Source organism: Dromaius novaehollandiae, chromosome 13 (assembly GCF_036370855.1).
Source record: "Dromaius novaehollandiae isolate bDroNov1 chromosome 13, bDroNov1.hap1, whole genome shotgun sequence".
Classification (NCBI taxonomy): domain Eukaryota; kingdom Metazoa; phylum Chordata; class Aves; order Casuariiformes; family Dromaiidae; genus Dromaius; species Dromaius novaehollandiae.
This window is the reverse complement of record NC_088110.1, coordinates 3434491-3451216: the sequence shown is the minus strand read 5'-3', so window position 1 is coordinate 3451216 and position 16726 is coordinate 3434491. Positions and strand designations below refer to the sequence as shown.

Genomic DNA, 16726 nt, shown 5'->3' with positions numbered 1-16726 from the left:
ATGATCTGCAGAGGTCCATTCCAACCTCAACCACCCTGTGATTCTGTGAATCACATATGATGGTATCACCACAACATCTCCATCTTCTCCAGGGAATTGGAAGCAGCAGGACTCAGTGACGCCCTCCCCCCGCACTGAAAAATGTTCTTTACACTGATGAGCAAGTAAAAGGAAATGGCTGAGACCAGCTTGTGAAATGGTGGCTGCTAGACAGTGAAGAATTAGCTGTGCCAGATCGGCAGTAAGGGGCAGGCACCACCCCGTGATAACCGCAGCACAGGTTCATCCTGCCATGACGATCAGAGGGGGCTGTAGTCCCCCGGGGCAGCTGAATTGCAGTTAGGGACAACCTGTGCTGGTGACATTCGCTTCCCAGATGGCATCTGTGCTCATTGCTAACCCAAAGCACTGAAAAAGCCAGAATCAGGCTCTCCCAATCATGAAATTTAGAGTTCTTTTCTTTCACTTGCTAGTTCTTTATCTCTTCCAGCATCTTTCAGGTTAACTTACTGACCACAAAAGCCAGAATTTCAAAAGTAAATAAGTTGCACAGAAAATGAGAGTGAAAGGAAGCTGAGGCTCTCTTATGAGCTACTTATTTCAGCCATTGATGTTTCCAGAAAGTAGTAAAAGAAGTAAATAAAAAGCACAGGGTCCACTGACAGAAGCGTGACTGCGCCTTGTCGCACAGGATCTCAGGCGAGAGGCGCCAGGGAAACCATGCCCTGCCGCCAGTGTAGGCGGCTTGCTGCGCCGCTGCCACCACAGCTTTGGGTGTGTGTCCACCACCATATCTTTCACCTGCTCATAATTTAGTTGAGGATCCCCTTAGAAAACTTGTTACTTTCTCATCTAACCAGTTCCCCTGCCCAGTTGGATCAATGTTAGTCTAATTTTTGTCCTAATTATCTTGGGCCAGATTCTGAGCTTTGAGGCTCAGCTGTTCTGTTCTCCAGGCTGCAGGGTCTGAGATGGGAGCTATGGCTAAGCGACTCCTTCCTTTCTAATCTGCAATCCTGGAGAACCAAACACAAACACATTGTTTTCAGTATCACAGCAGGTTTTATTTCCTCCCAGTTTCTTCTCCATGCATCTTCCCCACACTTGCATCATTGCATTTCAGCATTTTGAAACTCATCAACAGTAAAAAGAGTGTTTGATTAAAAGGAGCTCCAGAACCAAAGAGATGAACCCACTTGTTAATTGTATCCCTCCCTCTCTCTTCCGAGGCATGAACAAGATCCGAAGTGCCCACATTTCATCTAGTTATTCAACAGGGACAAAAGGCTGAATGTTCATACAGAATTCAAGCTGCCCGAGTCAACCTTTAATGGTAGAAAGAAGGGCCTCCAACTTTTCGAATGTTATTTAGAAGGCATTTCTTTAAAAATAGATACAATCTGGCAAATGTATTTAACCGTATGGAAGAAAATTTCAGATTAAGTTTTGAGTTGTATTCAAATATAAGTGCGTGGTATTTATATATCTGGTTTTCACCCTAAAAGTTCTCGCTGAGATGTTCATACATATTTCCTTCCCCCTAGGAAGGGGCTGAAAGGTGTTTATGTAACACTCTAACTCTTAGGACTGATTGGAAAGAGGAGTGTATTCAGTGTACCGTAGGCAGGTGGTTGCTGCCAAATTCCCCTAATCTCAAGCCTAGCCTGAGGAATACCAGCACAGCAGTGGGCTTTTTGGATACTTCCCATCAAGATCCAGTCAGGCCTGATTCCGATTAATTAATGGAGCCGGATGAAATCCCAGCCTTAGCTACTCTGCCCGCTCGCTAGTTACGGCTAACTGCACAGCTGTCTTCCACTCTCACTTGAGAGACTTTGTATTTACGAAGTATTAATTAGATGAATGTGAAGTACCCTTTCCTGGGGGGGGGGAAATTATCTGGTCTCTCTCTTCCGTGTAACAAGCACATGTTAGGACAACTTGTAGTCTGAAAAGGCAGCAGGTAAAAATGGTTCCTTCTTTCTCTGCACATCTGCTACTTTTCATATTTCCCCGCTTATACTGTCACTGTTGACAAGCAATTCACTCCTGCTAGACCTGAAAAGGCAACAGACTTACGGAAGAAGGAGCTGGAGTCTGTTCTCTTATGTCCGTGATCAGAACTGGTCCCCGAGACTGTCTTGACAGTCAGACCAGTTCAACGGAAAGAGGTGCTGTCTCGGAGGGCCTAGTCCCAGTGTGAAGAGGCACCGAAACAGTGACTTGGCCAGCTGAACACTTCCAGTGAATCCTCCACCTCCAGAAGTCTTTAAGAACAGCTTAGGCAGACATTTGTCAGGAACAGTTACAGGTATTCTTGTCCTGGGGAATAGGATGGGACTGGATGGTTCCTCGAGATCTCTTCTATGCCTAAGGTGCTATCGTTTGGTGAAACAGTGCCAGATACGTGTGGCTTGATTTTGTTCTCTTCCTGGTGGCAACATCTGTGTCAATAATAATACACCAGTTGAGACTAGAAGGGCTTCAAAATAACAGCCATCCAAAAAACCTCACTGGGCCACAATGTCCTTTTGTGCCCTTTACTGAAGAAATGTCACAGAAGGGCTAGCATCAATGGTAAGCAATCGATCAGCTAAATTCAGGAAACCAAATTAGAAGCTCTCCATGACGAGCTGGGTGTCTTCAGTTCAGACCACTGTGTCATCTGAAAACATTTAACTGTGACAGTGACGGGCTTTATAGAAAACTGCAAGATAAATGAATGGGAAAGGTTACCTAATAATTGCAGTCACTGTTTCACATCCAGCTGCATCCACTGCTCAGCTTGACCTTTGGGGAACGATGAATAATGCATAATCCTGGTGAATATTCACCATGGACTATGGTCCAGATCAGTGACATGCTGGTAAAAGGGAATGTGGTGACCTCTCTTGTTTGTTCTTTACTCACTGCTAGGTTCAATTTCTTCATGAAAAAGGACCAGTGAAACCAGAAAAACATCCTACCTGTTCCAATACAAATTCCACTGTAATTATGCATCACTAAACTCCAGAAGTGACGGATGTTCCAGTATCTGCTGCAGGGACTGCAACAGCACAAAACTGGGTGAAACACTGGGCTAGACGGGGATCTTCTTTCTGTCCTGGGACAACTAGAGGTAACCCACCTCAGGTGTGGCCAGTGCCATTGGCTCAAAGTAATGATCTCTGAGACATACAGAAACAGATTGAATAAAGTCTGGTAGAGTCAGATCCAGATTCTGTTTCCAGCTTGGCCACTTATACACAGCACATGGACAAGTCATCTTTTATCTGAGCTGCACTTTCCCTGTCTGTAAAAGAGGGCAACACTGATTCAGCCTGGTAAACGGAGTGGGGAGGTGTGAGGGGGATGTGCTGCAGGAACGCTGCACTGTAGCTGAACAGGTACTCAGCTCTGCGGCTGATCCTGGAAGCGAGCAGAGAGGGCTCTCGAGTGAGACCTTCAGGGGATGTTGGGGCAACACAACCCCCTCTGAATGCTTGGGGATGCAGTGGCTTTCAAAGCTGTAAAATCAATTGTAATTTGCCTACTGTGCAGTATTGCTTGTTCCAGACTGATCTTATTTTTTGTCTAACCCATTTTATGTACCCAGATCCTCATCCAAACCTCAGAGTCTCTTTGTGTGGACTTCCACTGGCTTGGGATCAGGTCCTAACACAGCATTCCCAGCAGCCGCCATACCCTGAGACCAGCTCTCAGCCTCTCAAGTGTGATTACCGCGTAGGGGCTCAGCGCAGTGGGGGAGAGGAGAAGCACAGCAGGAGAGCGCTGCACTGAGAGGCAGGGGCAGGGGCAGGGGCAGGGGCTGGGGCAGGGGTTGGGGCAGGGGCTGGGGCAGGGGCTGGGGCAGGGGCAGGGGCAGGGGCAGGGGCAGGGGCTGGGGCAGGGGCAGGGGCAGGGGCAGGGGCTGGGGCAGGGGCAGGGGCAGAGGCAGGGGCAGGGGCAGGGGCAGGGGCAGAGGCTGGGGCAGAGGCAGGGGCAGGGGCAGGGGCAGGGGCTCAAACACGAGAGACACAGAACGCTCTGCAGAGTCGGGAGGGGGAACTGCAGCTCATGTTACTGAGGGGCTCAGTGCCGACATTGGGGTTGGGGATCTGCCAGAGACCATCAGGCTGTGTTTCTTTAAGTGCCAGCAGGCTGTCCTGGCCTTTCCTGGCAGGGTAAAAAGGGAGCTGGCTACTAACAAGGGCATCATTCTGTCAAACTTCAAAGCACACCTGTGCCTGACCAACTAAACCATAGGGATAAAGATCAAAAGTGTATTCAAAAGCAAGAGAGCAGAAGGGGAGAATCTCACTGATGGCTCTCCCCCTTCACTTGCTAGTGTTCACATATTATGATGAACGGCTCTAGGATCTCCAGGAGAGCTGCAGTAGAGGCAGATTCGATGCTGGAGGTCACGGAGAGTTTGCATTTTCCCCCAACTTGCCAATGAAGCAAGTGACCAATTTCTGCAGGGCTTCAGCCCGGACCACCGAGATGCGCAGAACTTCTTCGTGGTTGGCTTTCTCCTGACTGTTGTAGCTCATCACAGCTTTGTTGGTGATGAGGGAGACCCCAAAGACTCTGAGGCCACAGTGCCTGGCTACAATAACCTCTGGGACAGTGCTCATGCCTACAGTGGGAGAGGAAAGGACAAGGATAAGTCAGAAGGGTCAGGATTTACACCAAAACAAAATCTCTAAAGCTCCAAACCACTCTTCCATCTTCAGTGCATGCCCTGGTCTCATTTCTCTGCAGCTCTCTATTTCTGAGCAGTATAATAGTTTAAGGCTTTAACACTTGTAAGGCTGTTATAGTTGTAGCACTGTACTTACAACTCTGTTCGGCATAATGAGCCACCTATGTTTGATTCTCGTGTGCTGTGTCTCTGTCGCTAAGATGGAGTGTCTCACGTCAGGCTGCTTGTAGCCCTGCTAAGGGAAGTACCATGTGCTGTGTCGTGTGGCTCTTCTCTTCCTTGGCGAAAAAACTACCACTAGGAGAAATGGCTTTCTGAGAAGCTGAACTCCTTTCTTCACACACAATGCGTCTGCAGATTTTAATGAATAGACTTCCACAGCCTGCTTCAGCTACCCAGGTGTCAAGCTGGAGGAATCACATGGATTATAACACTTACCTTCCTCATATGCAGCTGGGAAGGTTTCCATAACTGCTGTCCCTAAAGCACCAAGACTCTCTTATGGAGGGCTGCTTTGTACAGAAGGGGCACAGGGAAAACCCTTAGAGCGTCAGCATTTAGAAAATAAATGAACAGCACTTTACTTCTGATCGGGCTCCACTCATTCCTGCTGAAGTCAAGCCGTCTTGAGTGTGGGAAATTTGTTTGTTGGAAAACAAATGGAACATTATGCTGGGCTCCGTGTCTCAGACAGCCATAAACGTGAGAACTTTTGCAGATTCATCCAAGCAGCTGCATTAAGTAACAACAGAACTGTGCAGAACTATACAGAGCTTATCTCTCTAGGCCCAAGAGACTTAGGTGGGGAGACAAAGAGCGAAAAGAGTCAGCCTGGGGCCGAGTTCATTGTTTAACCCCTTGTTAAGTGCCCAAATGACCCCACAAGCCCAGCCCACGTAGCTTACCTATGGCATCTGCTCCCAGGGCCTGCAGCATGCGGCACTCGGCTATGGTTTCGTAGCAGGGACCTGCCAGCATACAGTACACTCCTTCCCGGATGAAACCCAGGTAGCCCAGTTCCTCTGCGCTCTCCCTCGCCAGGCTGAGCAGCTCCTGTTCGTAAGCATCTGACATGCAGGGAAACCTCACTCCGAACCTGCAAGGCAGGAAAGGACACGGCCATGCCGATATTGCTACTGCTGCTTTCTCTCCATCAGGGTTCGGTAATGATCACCGTTTGGTAAAAAGGGAAAGACTGGGGCAGAGCTGCCTTGAATGCAGTCTGTCTCGTCCCAGGCTCGCCATCAGACGCTTCCGTTAGCGTAACGTTCCTGCCGGATCTCATCCCCCGAGACCCTCGGCATGGCAGAGTTTATAGCCACTGGAAGGTCTGGCATTGTGTGCCTACAGTGCAAGTCCTTCGGGAATGGCCTTTCCAAGGACTTCTATCTCCAGATAACACTGATGGCCAATTCTCTTTCTCCCCAATAACTGGCCATTGTGACTTTAAAAAATTGTGCATCAGAGAGTTGCTGCCCTCTGCTTCTCCCGCATGCTGGGTGGCAGAGGGGCTCCCTGTGGGACTGAGAGTCCCAAAGGCCACCCCAGTGAGGAGGCTGGAGCAGGGCTTGGTGGAGCATTGGTAACTATACATTTAAGACTCACTGCAGTGGGCAGCCGTTAAACCAGACTCAGCTCCAGGGATGCCCCATTCTGCAACAGCAAGGGCTGTTCTGTCACCTCATTAACACCCAAACATTTGAAATAGAAACAGAGTTGGAGGTGTTGGAGACAAAGCAGGTGAGATTTGAGTCTCTCTCCTCCACTATCTATATTAGGCTAGTTTGAAGGGTCCAAGGAATGGGTTTCTTTGGAAGGCCTGTTCTGCAGATGAACAGACATTGCTAGTAAGAAAATATACCCAAGGACAGAGCACCTGATTCGGCTTTGGGTTCCTGGCACAGCAGGATCGCACCAAGCACAAGTCAGTTCACTTTTCTAGGATATGATTGAATTTAGCTGCCTAACCCTAGGCATACAGCACCATTTGAGATACCCTGGCAGGTCCTGCCTGTCCCCCAGCTGTCCCTCCAGAGCATGCAGGTATCCTGTAGGTCTTACGTTGTATTTGCCAGCTCCTCAGAAAGGGTATTGGATACTCAGTGGAGTCTCAGATGCTATTAAATGCCTATATTTGGCAATGGTATCCTGCTCTTGGTGCCCTCCCTTGCAGGAAAAGGGGCAGAGGAGCACATCTTAAAGCTCCAGGGCCACATTTTAGGTAACATTCATCCTGTACGTCAAGGTTGGGTCTCTGGCTTGCTTTGGATCTTAAAATAATAGCCCAGTCCTGCTCCCGATTGAGCAAATCGTACTACGGACTCAAGAAGAGCAGAAGTAGGTGGCAAGGACTGGTGTGCTGCTGCTGAAGTAATCTGCAAAACAAACTTCTAGCCATCTTCCCCAACTTGGTTCAGTAGGAATGGATCAGGTCCCTTAGCTAGGCTATTAAAGCTCTGGCTGGCTTTCATGTTCCTCCAGTCGAATGTTCAGGGCAGCAGCTGACTTATTTTATGTTTGTGAGCACTAAAATATTATAAATAAAAAATAACCTTTTCTGTCTAAGGGAATAAGCATTCATCAGCACAAAAACTGCTTCTTCTCCTTCCTGAAGGATGGCCCGTAATGCACAGACCAACCTCTCTAATTTATTAAATGCAATCCTCAGATTCTTGCATATATTCCCTTTTCACATCCCTGCATTGCCTCTAGTTTTCCCTCAGCTGTGCTTAGATAAATCCTTCCCGATGGCTGAGCCAGACTGGCTTTTAGCAGAAGTCTGCTCAGCTGAAGCAACACTCTGCAACGCTTTGCAAGCTGATTCATAAAGTCCTTTAGCCCATTTGGATGCCCTGGTCAGCAGTACAAAAGTCACATTTCCCCAAGCACTGCAGTCTTCACCAGGAAGCTGCTTTTGGGAAGCAATGAGACAGCTATGCTGCCTTTGAATGTTGTCCAAATGAAGTTATTGTTTGGTTGGCGTTTTTCCTCTCGTCCCTGAGTGATTATGCAAGTCCAGAGAGCTGTCAACACTCCTCCATGTGGCTTCTTTGCTTTTGATCTTTCTTTCTTCCAACCCACACCAATATCTATAAAGATGCAAGGATGTTTTGCTTTAGATGAGTACCGTCCTCTTGCCATTTGAATTGCTGAACAGCATTTATCTTTTCTGAGATAATTGCTAACACCATCCAGATTTCTTCAGAAGCAGGAGCCAGGTCTGGTGTTAGATCAGGAAGGAACTAACTGTAACTGGAATCAAGGCAGAACATGTTGCTCTCAACCAGAACTTAATTTCTGGAAAGATCCCAGGACAGTCCAGGTGTCTGTCCTGCAGACATGTTCTTATCATTGAGATGAAGGTACTACCAACCTAATAACAGATCTGGGCATCCTGTTATCTCCATTCACTCCTTGCTCATAAATTACCACCTCCTTTTCTGCCTCTGTTCCCTGTCCTCTGGCTTTACACACCTGGCTTTCATCTGGTCTCTTTTCTGCCTGTTTGGTTAGGAAATCATTCTTTCTGGTGTTACCTCCTTATCATCAAAATCATGAGAAGACTCAGACAACCCTGGATCTCTCCTGCTTCCCTGTTGGCTTTCCTGACATCTGAAGCTCTCTCCTCTGCTCTGGCCAAAGCTCCAGTGCATGTGTACAGCAAAAACCCTGCACTGCTGCTCTGCAAGACTCTGACTTGCCGGCTCAACCAGCAGCAGGTCATGCTCTTAGCTCTAGAGGTCTCTGGAGAGGCTGCCAAGACAACCAGCTCTCATCGGACCGATGCCTTCAGTGAATACATGATATTAACAGAGGCACCTCAGTTTCACGGTCTGAATACAAGAGAGGTTATCAGGAACCCTTCAGCTTTCATCTGTACTCTTCTACTAACTTATTGCCTGGCCTCTGTTGTGCCACAATTGCATCCTATCAGAAATGACTGTTGATAAGAACAGGCTGGAAACACTGCAGTTCACTAGATCACTCAGAAGGAACTGGCAGAGAGGGACTGACAAGAAGAGACAGCAGCAGACCTGTTTTGCAGCCGGTATGACTAGGCATGTCAGGAGAAGGATCGGGATTCTGCTTTTACAAAACAAACCTTCTGGAGGTTTGCATATAAACTCCTTGTAGACTTATAAGAGAAGCAACAACCAGGGAAGGCACTTGGGGAAAGCAAGGCGGGTGGCACAGCGCACTCAGGTACTGCTTTAGCTTTTCCCTTGTGGGCATCTGGAGCCAAGCCCTAATCTCAGTAAATACTTTCCAGCAGGTACAACTGGTGGTTTCAGCCCGTGGCTGGAGTAGGAAAGGATGCGTTGGCAATGTAGGGGCCAAGGGGTCAGCAAGGATCTAGGGGAGATGTGCTTTGCCATAGCACCATTGGAACTGACGTCTGGAACAGCAGGAGATGAAGCAGGACAGGAGCAAAGGCCAGGGACAGAGCTGTGTGGGAAGTCTGCAGAGAATCTGCCACGCAGCTGCTTTAAGCCAGTGCTATTAACCTTTCATAAAACCATTAGAAATGCTCTTCTGCTCTTGCAGGTGCATGTTGCCCACTTTGGGGAGGGAGGATGCATTCTTACCTCTCATCATTTGGTCCACGCAGTGGGTTCTGCCCTCCCAAGCCAAACATGTTGATGTGATCTCTAATGAACATGATGTCCCCCACTTGGAAGTGGTGATTCAGTCCCCCAGCAGCATTTGTGACAATCAAGATCTCGACCCCCAGGAGACAGAACACCCTGACGGGAAAGGTGACCTGCAAGAACCAAAAAAAGACATCTACGCAAGGAATATCACAGTGTGGTATTCCAAACTGTGTTCGGTATTCCAGGAGCACTGTGCTAGGTTTCTTTTTGCATAGGTGGGATTACTAGATAAATTGATTTTATCTTCCATTCCATTCTTGCATCTTTTCACAGAGGGATGGAGCTGTGATGAAAACCGAGCTGGAGCAGCCATTAAGTAGTTGGTTAACTGTCCTTGCTCAATTAAAAATAATAGCAGCAGGAAAAGACACAATGACTGTGATCAACAGCATTAAGAGGGTATAAAGGATGAAAAGGAGAAAGAAACAGTGCAAAAGGTTTGAAGCAGCTAGCAATCGCCTTCTTGGGGAGGCAAGGAGAAGGGGAGTTTGTAGAATACTAATATTCTGTTCATCTTCTTTGGTGAGAGAAATAGTCTTTGCAGTAGTCTTCCCCCATTTTAGTCTATTTGGCTTCAATAGATTCATTTTTCCTCAATTTAGCTCTGTAGATCTCACATACCACAGCTGTGTAAAAGTGCTTCCTTCTTAACTAAAAGGTCTGTTTCTGAGCCTCCTAGTTGTATGGGGAGGAGAACTAAAGGCCTCCATGCACCTAAGTAAGGAATTTCCCATCTCTGTGATCAGAGAGGAACCTATGTGAGACTATGAGGAGACAAAGCAAGTTTTTCTCTAATTTAAAATCCTCCCCCCCCAATTTACATAAAAAGCATTTTAATGCTTTTGAAACATATTAAAAACTAATTTTGAAATAAGTACCTTTAAAATTCAAGCCTAATTTACTGCAGTTTCACTAAGATCAAATAAACAGCACAGAAAGAATATGCAGGTAATTTTTCCTTGCTGCCAAAGTCTTGCAGAAATCAAACCACTGTGCTGGTTAAGTAATTACTTATGCACAGGGACCTGGAGTTTAACTGATAAACCAGCTTTTTACAGCAACAATGTATTTTGCAGAAACACAGAGATTACTTTCTGCATTTCAGTTTATTCACGTTAGTTCACTGCAATGACCAGCTTATCCAAAGTCGAGAAACTATTGGGAAGTGAAAAATCAAGGAAGGAAGGAATCAGGAAGGAATGATGAAGAGATCTTCTAGTTCTAAAATGCCAAAGAAGCTGCAAGAAGCAATGACTATAAACATCACTTCTTTCCCATGAACATCACTTCTTTAATAAATGAGTTAATTTTAATTGAAAAACATGTTTTGATAAACCTATTTTTATATCATGCACATTTAAAATAGTTTTGTTTTTTTTAGAAGGTAAGAGTGCTGCCAAGTATTACAATTTATATTCAAACACAAATTGCCCTGAGCCACAAATTAAATCCCAAACCTAACCAAATAAAAAAGAATCCACAAAACCAGCAGCCAGTAAATAAGAAATATTATTTCCATTTTCTAACAGAAATCTGTAAACATGCATGTTAGGTTATATAAGTGTTTGAAATTACATAGAGTTTCTGTATGTTAACTGGGAGAATATTCCAAACTCTACTAGACAATGAGTTTTTGCTAAGGGAGAAGAAAACCCTAAAATGTACAAATGCAAAAGAAGATTAAAACAGATTATTTTTATGACTCAAAGTTTCCCAGTTGTTGATTAAAATGACTGAGTTGAACCATGTAAATTAATCTGCCTGGAATGATATACTATTTTACCCTGAGAGTATAGTGGGGCTAGCCAGTTTGTATGGCTGCACAGCATCGGCTTTATCTGGCAGAAGCTAGCACTTATCTCTTAGCTTGAATTCCCAGGTTTTTGGTTTTAGGAAGAGATTGAAATCTAAGCCTAGGCTGTTTCAATGCTCATTGCAAGAGCTAGACTCCTGCAGCCAGCCATCAAAGCAAGCAGCCACTTTTGCCTCTCTTTAAAAATACATCTCTTCTGCTCTGTGAATGATTTTCTTAAGGAAAACTCACCGCGCTGATAGAGTATCCTTCATAAAAGTGGAAACGTCCCTGCATGCATACGCACGGATGTCCATTCAGCTCCCCAAACACCAATCTGCCAACATGCCCTGCAACTGTAAATTAAGAGCATGTCATTTTAGTTACAGGTCTTCAGATCTTTGATTTTAGAGGGGTTTGTCAGCTGATGCTTGTGCGCTACAGCAGGGTCAAGCACTGCAAAACCAGGAACTGAAAGTGTGGGATAAATACCAATGTCAGTGTGCAGAAACATGTGGGTGGATTATTAGTTTTTTGAAAAAAAAATTCAGCAGCTTTCCTTGAGCGCTGCAAAATCTTCCCTGTGCTGTCCTACCATTTAACCCGACTTGACCAGTACTTCTGGAGAATACCTCCAGGGGCACAAACACGTGCTTGAGAGCTTCAGAAGAGGGTCAGGCCATGTGAGAAGTGGTGGCTTCCAAGATGTTGATTTATGCTCACTAGCAGTGGGTCCGAGAACACACAATTTCTCACAGGCCCTTAACGACTCATGGGATATTAGGAACAAGCAACCAGGGATTAATTTGTTTTGGCAGCCTGCATGTGAAAAACAGGTGACAATATTACCATTTCTTGAGTTCCCATCTATCTAGGAACGAGTATAAAACTCTTTTTCTGGTGATAGCGAAGTTGTCAGTTTACAGCTATCACCTTGAAAGAATGATGTATGATTTGGGATTAGGGCTCATGGAGAAGACACTGAAGTTAGAGTCAAGATATGGCTCTGCTGATGCTCATTTCACCACTGAAGGTTTGTTTGCAGCCAGGTGCCAAGAGCAGAACACATGCTGTATATGCCAATTTGAGCTGTCTTAACTTAAGGGGATGACACTGGGCTCTGTTATATGTTGCTGATGGGACACTGAACAGCTCTTACAAATAATCAGATGCCCTGGGTTGTGCTAACCTGTGCTCCGTGGGAAATGAGGGATATCCTCATATGGAAAGACTGTCTTGTTATCCAGCACATCAGCCAGACCTCCCAATCCAGATCCGCAGATGATGGCAGTCTTTGGGCACTGAGCAGTGCGGGCTCGCAACCAATCTGCTGTTTCCTTATACACCTCATAGCAATTTCTGCAGAAGGAGAACAGGTCAGTGAGGCTATCAACCCATCCAAAGAACAAACTTCAAAGGATAAAAGTCCCAAGAAGGAGAAAAAAATTTTTTTTTGCTAAGACTAAAATGATAGGAGCTTCACTGCTATTACAGATGTTTCTCTATAGCAACCACTTTTAATCTCACATATTTTAGCTCTGGCCACAGGCAAATCATTTGAATTCTCTGTGCCAGTTTCATTCTACAGTGAAAACCTGGCTAATGATACCTGTATCACAGGAATGTCACAGGGCATAACCATGTTCTGATGAGCGCTGGTCTCTCCGGAGCTACCGAAGGAGCGTGAAAGCGTTGCTAGTCTAGAAATTGTGTATGTCAGTGCGTGGGGACGTCGGACCCAGGATGGGGAAATGCGAGAGGGTGCAAGTGCAGGGGCCCCAGTATGGCACAACTGAGTTGCTGTGCTGACGAGGCAGTCGTCACTGTCCCCCTGCAACGCGGTAGGCAGTAGTCCTACGCAGGGTGGTGCCACGCATCATCTACAGAGATAGGGAACCCGATCTTCCTAAGTGCTGGGTGCCCTCCACTCCCCGTGCCTCCTTCTGGAGCTGGTAACACTTCTGAAACATCCACCTTCTCAGTACCTCGTGATTTCAGAAGTGGAGGTTGACACAGAGACCTCGCTCATCCTTTCCTCTCCTGCAGGTGGGCAGTGGCTCACACCACAGTCTGCCCTAGGCAAGAGGCCCGGTGACAACTCCATGGCAAAACAGAAATTAAAAGCAGGAGTTTGGGCTCCTGGGCCTGTGTTATTTGATTTCAGGGGGGCTGCTCAGATACCTTGCCGAAACGTAGGTCTCATCCAGTGCTGACGCACACTGCTAGAAGGTGGGATAAGAAGAGTTGGCATTACATTGCCTGTTTTGTATCTGTCTCATGGAAAGCGAGAGGACTTCAACATTTAGCCCTGTCACTCCAGTATTCTTCAGATGCATTAATCACAGTTTTGAAATACAATCAGTAGGAGAATAAGCCTATAATCCTGTTTCCAATGGCACAATGAAGATACTTTCTGAAAGTCAATATCAAGGTTGATTGGAAATTCTCTTCAAAAGCAAGGGTACTGATAGTACTTCTTGATAGGAACTCAATCGTTGCCATTGATGAATAGAATTAATAACGGTATTTGCTGGAGGATTGGATCACAGCGAACTCACCCAAGTAGGGGCAGCATGTTCTGCATATAAAAAGCTGATCTGTTTAAGGAGTGAAAAGATCAGATGCTGCAAGGGTGAAGGCAATATAAAATTGACTGGAGACACTGATAAGCAGCATCTGTCTGTTTCTTCAATGCTTCTTTTTTAAAGGGAGTCTCTTGTTTCCAGAGGAGCAAACCTTCTTCAAACGGCGATTCTGCCTTCTGCAGCCTTAGAGCACATGCACAAAACCTTTCAAAGTGCTGCTCTACACTCCAGGAGATTTCCAACCATCGATGAACAGGATTTGAACACTGATGTACATCTAATTCCCCTAGTGGGCACGTCACATATTCAAATGCAGAATGTTAACTCTAAAATCGTTTTTCTTTCTTGATACCGATGCAGCAGGTAGCTATTACTTGGGTATCTGCTGTGAGCTTTGTCATCTCCCAGCTGCCCAGCTCCTGCTATAGGTCCTGTCCAATGTCCTGTCCTACATCAAAATCATGTTCCTAGTTAGGAATGGTGATGTCATACACACCTAGAGTATGTCAAACTCATGATCTGCACAAAAAAACCCCAAAAAACCTTCCATACTCATGAATTAAAATGGAAAGTCATATTTACCTGAAATACTTTTCAAAGGAAAAGCCAAGAAATGAAAAAGTTTATTTACCATAACTTACTGTTGCATTCTGCAAGTGTGCTGTCTCTAAGCTCTTAAAATAAGCAAAAGGTATGAAAATGACAGTAACCAAGCCTACCTTTGACTGACCAGATCATCATTTTCCCAGCTATAGCTCTCCCAGACAAATATTTTTAATGTGCTTTACGTAAGTTAATAAATGATTCCACATACTTTTCCTGAAAGAACCAAGAGACTTTAAATGCAATACCCAAGCTCATGAGATGTGTGTGGCACACATGAGGTAAGAAATGAGGTCACCAAGTATTTGCTCTTTCATTTGCTCCCTAGTTCCCTTTCTTGCATTTTTGCTGTGTATTTTTTTTAAAAAAGTGAATACACTCTTGCAAAATAACATAAAAATAGTATTCCCACATCTCCACCAATTTGGGGAGTCTGGGATGAATCTGATTCAATGACAACTGAAGACAATGGGATTGGCTGAGCTTCACCAAGTTTTAGAGGGATTTTTTCCTTCTAAGCAGAAGAAAGAAGTTAAAATATTTCCTGTCCAAAGTGGGTGGTAAAGCTCCAGTCCTGTGTAACTCTACTTGCTTGAAAGGAGCCACAGCAAGTATGAAGGGGCTTTAAAGCCATCTTAGCCCCCAAATGCTCCAAAAATCCCAGAGTTGTCTCTGGTGCTGAGTGCAAACTGCTCACTAATGGAAAAAAATTGTGCATACTAATTTGAGGTACCCAGACTGCAATAGTTTCTGCTTAGTTCTCAGAAATCTTCTGGATCAAAGGGGACCAGCGGGTGCTGAGAATTTCTGAATGCGAGGAAGAAGGTACTTGCTCAGCAGGAGAGGAAGGAGAGTTTGACCTAAGGGTCAGTGAATGCAATATTCAGCGTGGAACTGCATGACCCTGAGGTCTGTGCAAGCTTTTTCACAGCATGCATTAACACATGTAACACAAAGCCCCCTATAGCTACTCCGTCTCCAACAATGCACACCTAATAATAGTGCTCAGCAGCATCGCTTTGGATTAAATCTCAGGATCAGCTGAAAACACAATCCTCTTTATTGTGATTGCTGTCGTCCACTGGAGAAATGTATCTGTTGTGAAACATAGGATTGTCGTTGATGACAGATCTTTTATGGCATGGAAAAAAAAAAAGAAACCCCTCACTGTGCTTCTAGGCTGGTTGAAAGCAAATCCATGTAAAAGGCAGACATATCCCAACAAACAGATAAAGCATTACATTTTGCAGAGGGTCATAATGGCATATGTGTTTGCAGTGTATGCATCTCTGTCTCAACAACACAACGATATTTGCCTCTTCAACAGCCTGTATCTTCTGGCCCATAACCTTTCCCAAGGTCACCTGCTCATTGCCATATTTCATAATACCAGCACCTGACACAGGCAGATGGCCAGATTCCTCTTCAATAATAAGATGTTTACTTCTAAGCATCCTGTGCCTGACATTTATTGAGTGCCCAGTAGGAAGGAGAAAAGAAAAACAATGCAAGGAAAAGTGATGCAATTCGTCTAGCCCCTTTTTAGCCTTGATGTCTGTGCATCCCCTATTTCACAGCCTCTTACCTGTCTTCCTCAGCATAGGCCATCCTCCTCCCTGGTTAACTGAAAGAAGGGGATGGAAATGGAGCTGCAGGCTTTACTGGTCGCCTGGCAGAAAGACCAAGCGGCAGAGGCCCATTGAACCTACAGAAGCTGCTGCCGTCCCTGGCAGTGAGTCAGGGAGGTGTGTCTCCGGCTTGTCTCTGCTTTCCCGGAGCAGCTCTAATCCTGGAGTAGGAGGGGCGTGTTCAGGACATCTGCTTTTCTGGTCTCACCCCCATGACACACACGCTCCAGATCTATGCAGAAAGCTCACACGCACACACACACGCGCACGCTCACATTATAATGCAGATGAAGCCTGGAAAGTTCACACGCGCACACGCAACTTCAGCAGCCCCTAACGGCGCAGCAGCTGACAACGAATCTGCACAGATTCGCACACACTTGCGTCAACTGGGAACCAGCTAGCAGCCATAGTCACCAGTTCCTTTATAATTTAAACCCCTGGGAGCAGGCCATGAGTTCACCGGGAGTCTGCAGAGCCTGCAAGATGATCTGTACTACCTACTCCTGCAACGAGCAACGAGACATTTCCGCATTCACATCATCTTCCCATTCTTTCACGGCAATCTTTTACTCACATTTAATCACCATGCCCATCTCAACAGGAAATACTGCTCTGAGCTATTCTAGATCTCTCTTCAACTGTTTACATTATGGAAGACATTGGAAAAAATCAGCATCCCAGCATGTGCCTCTCCATTTTTAGCTTTGTTTTACACAAAAACAAAGCTTAAAACAATCTTGGCATACGTCTCTGTCCATGCAACAATGTCTGACCTCAAC

At 45.7% G+C, this 16726-nt stretch overlaps 1 protein-coding gene across 1 annotated transcript; it reads right to left on the bottom strand.

The window, feature by feature from the left end:
* Positions 1 to 3979: 3979 nt before the first annotated feature.
* LOC112987456 (purine nucleoside phosphorylase) lies at positions 3980 to 16049 on the bottom strand. Its single transcript, XM_026107368.2, has 6 exons — positions 15902 to 16049; positions 12318 to 12487; positions 11381 to 11484; positions 9271 to 9446; positions 5590 to 5780; positions 3980 to 4618 (listed from the first exon to the last, which is right to left on the bottom strand). The coding sequence occupies exons 1-6, from the start codon at positions 15922 to 15924 to the stop codon at positions 4401 to 4403; spliced, it is 882 nt and encodes a 293-aa protein (XP_025963153.2). The 5' UTR covers positions 15925 to 16049; the 3' UTR covers positions 3980 to 4400.
* Between the last annotated feature and the right edge of the window lie 677 nt (positions 16050 to 16726).

Bases quoted from the DNA above. Each gene is read 5' to 3' on its own strand.
- LOC112987456 (XM_026107368.2), bottom strand. From the start codon at position 15,924: ATGGCCTATGCTGAGGAAGACAG. The intron at 12,488-15,901 runs GTAAGAGGCTGT...CTCCTTCTGCAG, and splicing joins GCCTATGCTGAGGAAGACAG to AAATTGCTATGAGGTGTATA. The intron at 5,781-9,270 runs GTAAGAATGCAT...CCTGCCTTGCAG, and splicing joins CGTGGACCAAATGATGAGAG to GTTCGGAGTGAGGTTTCCCT.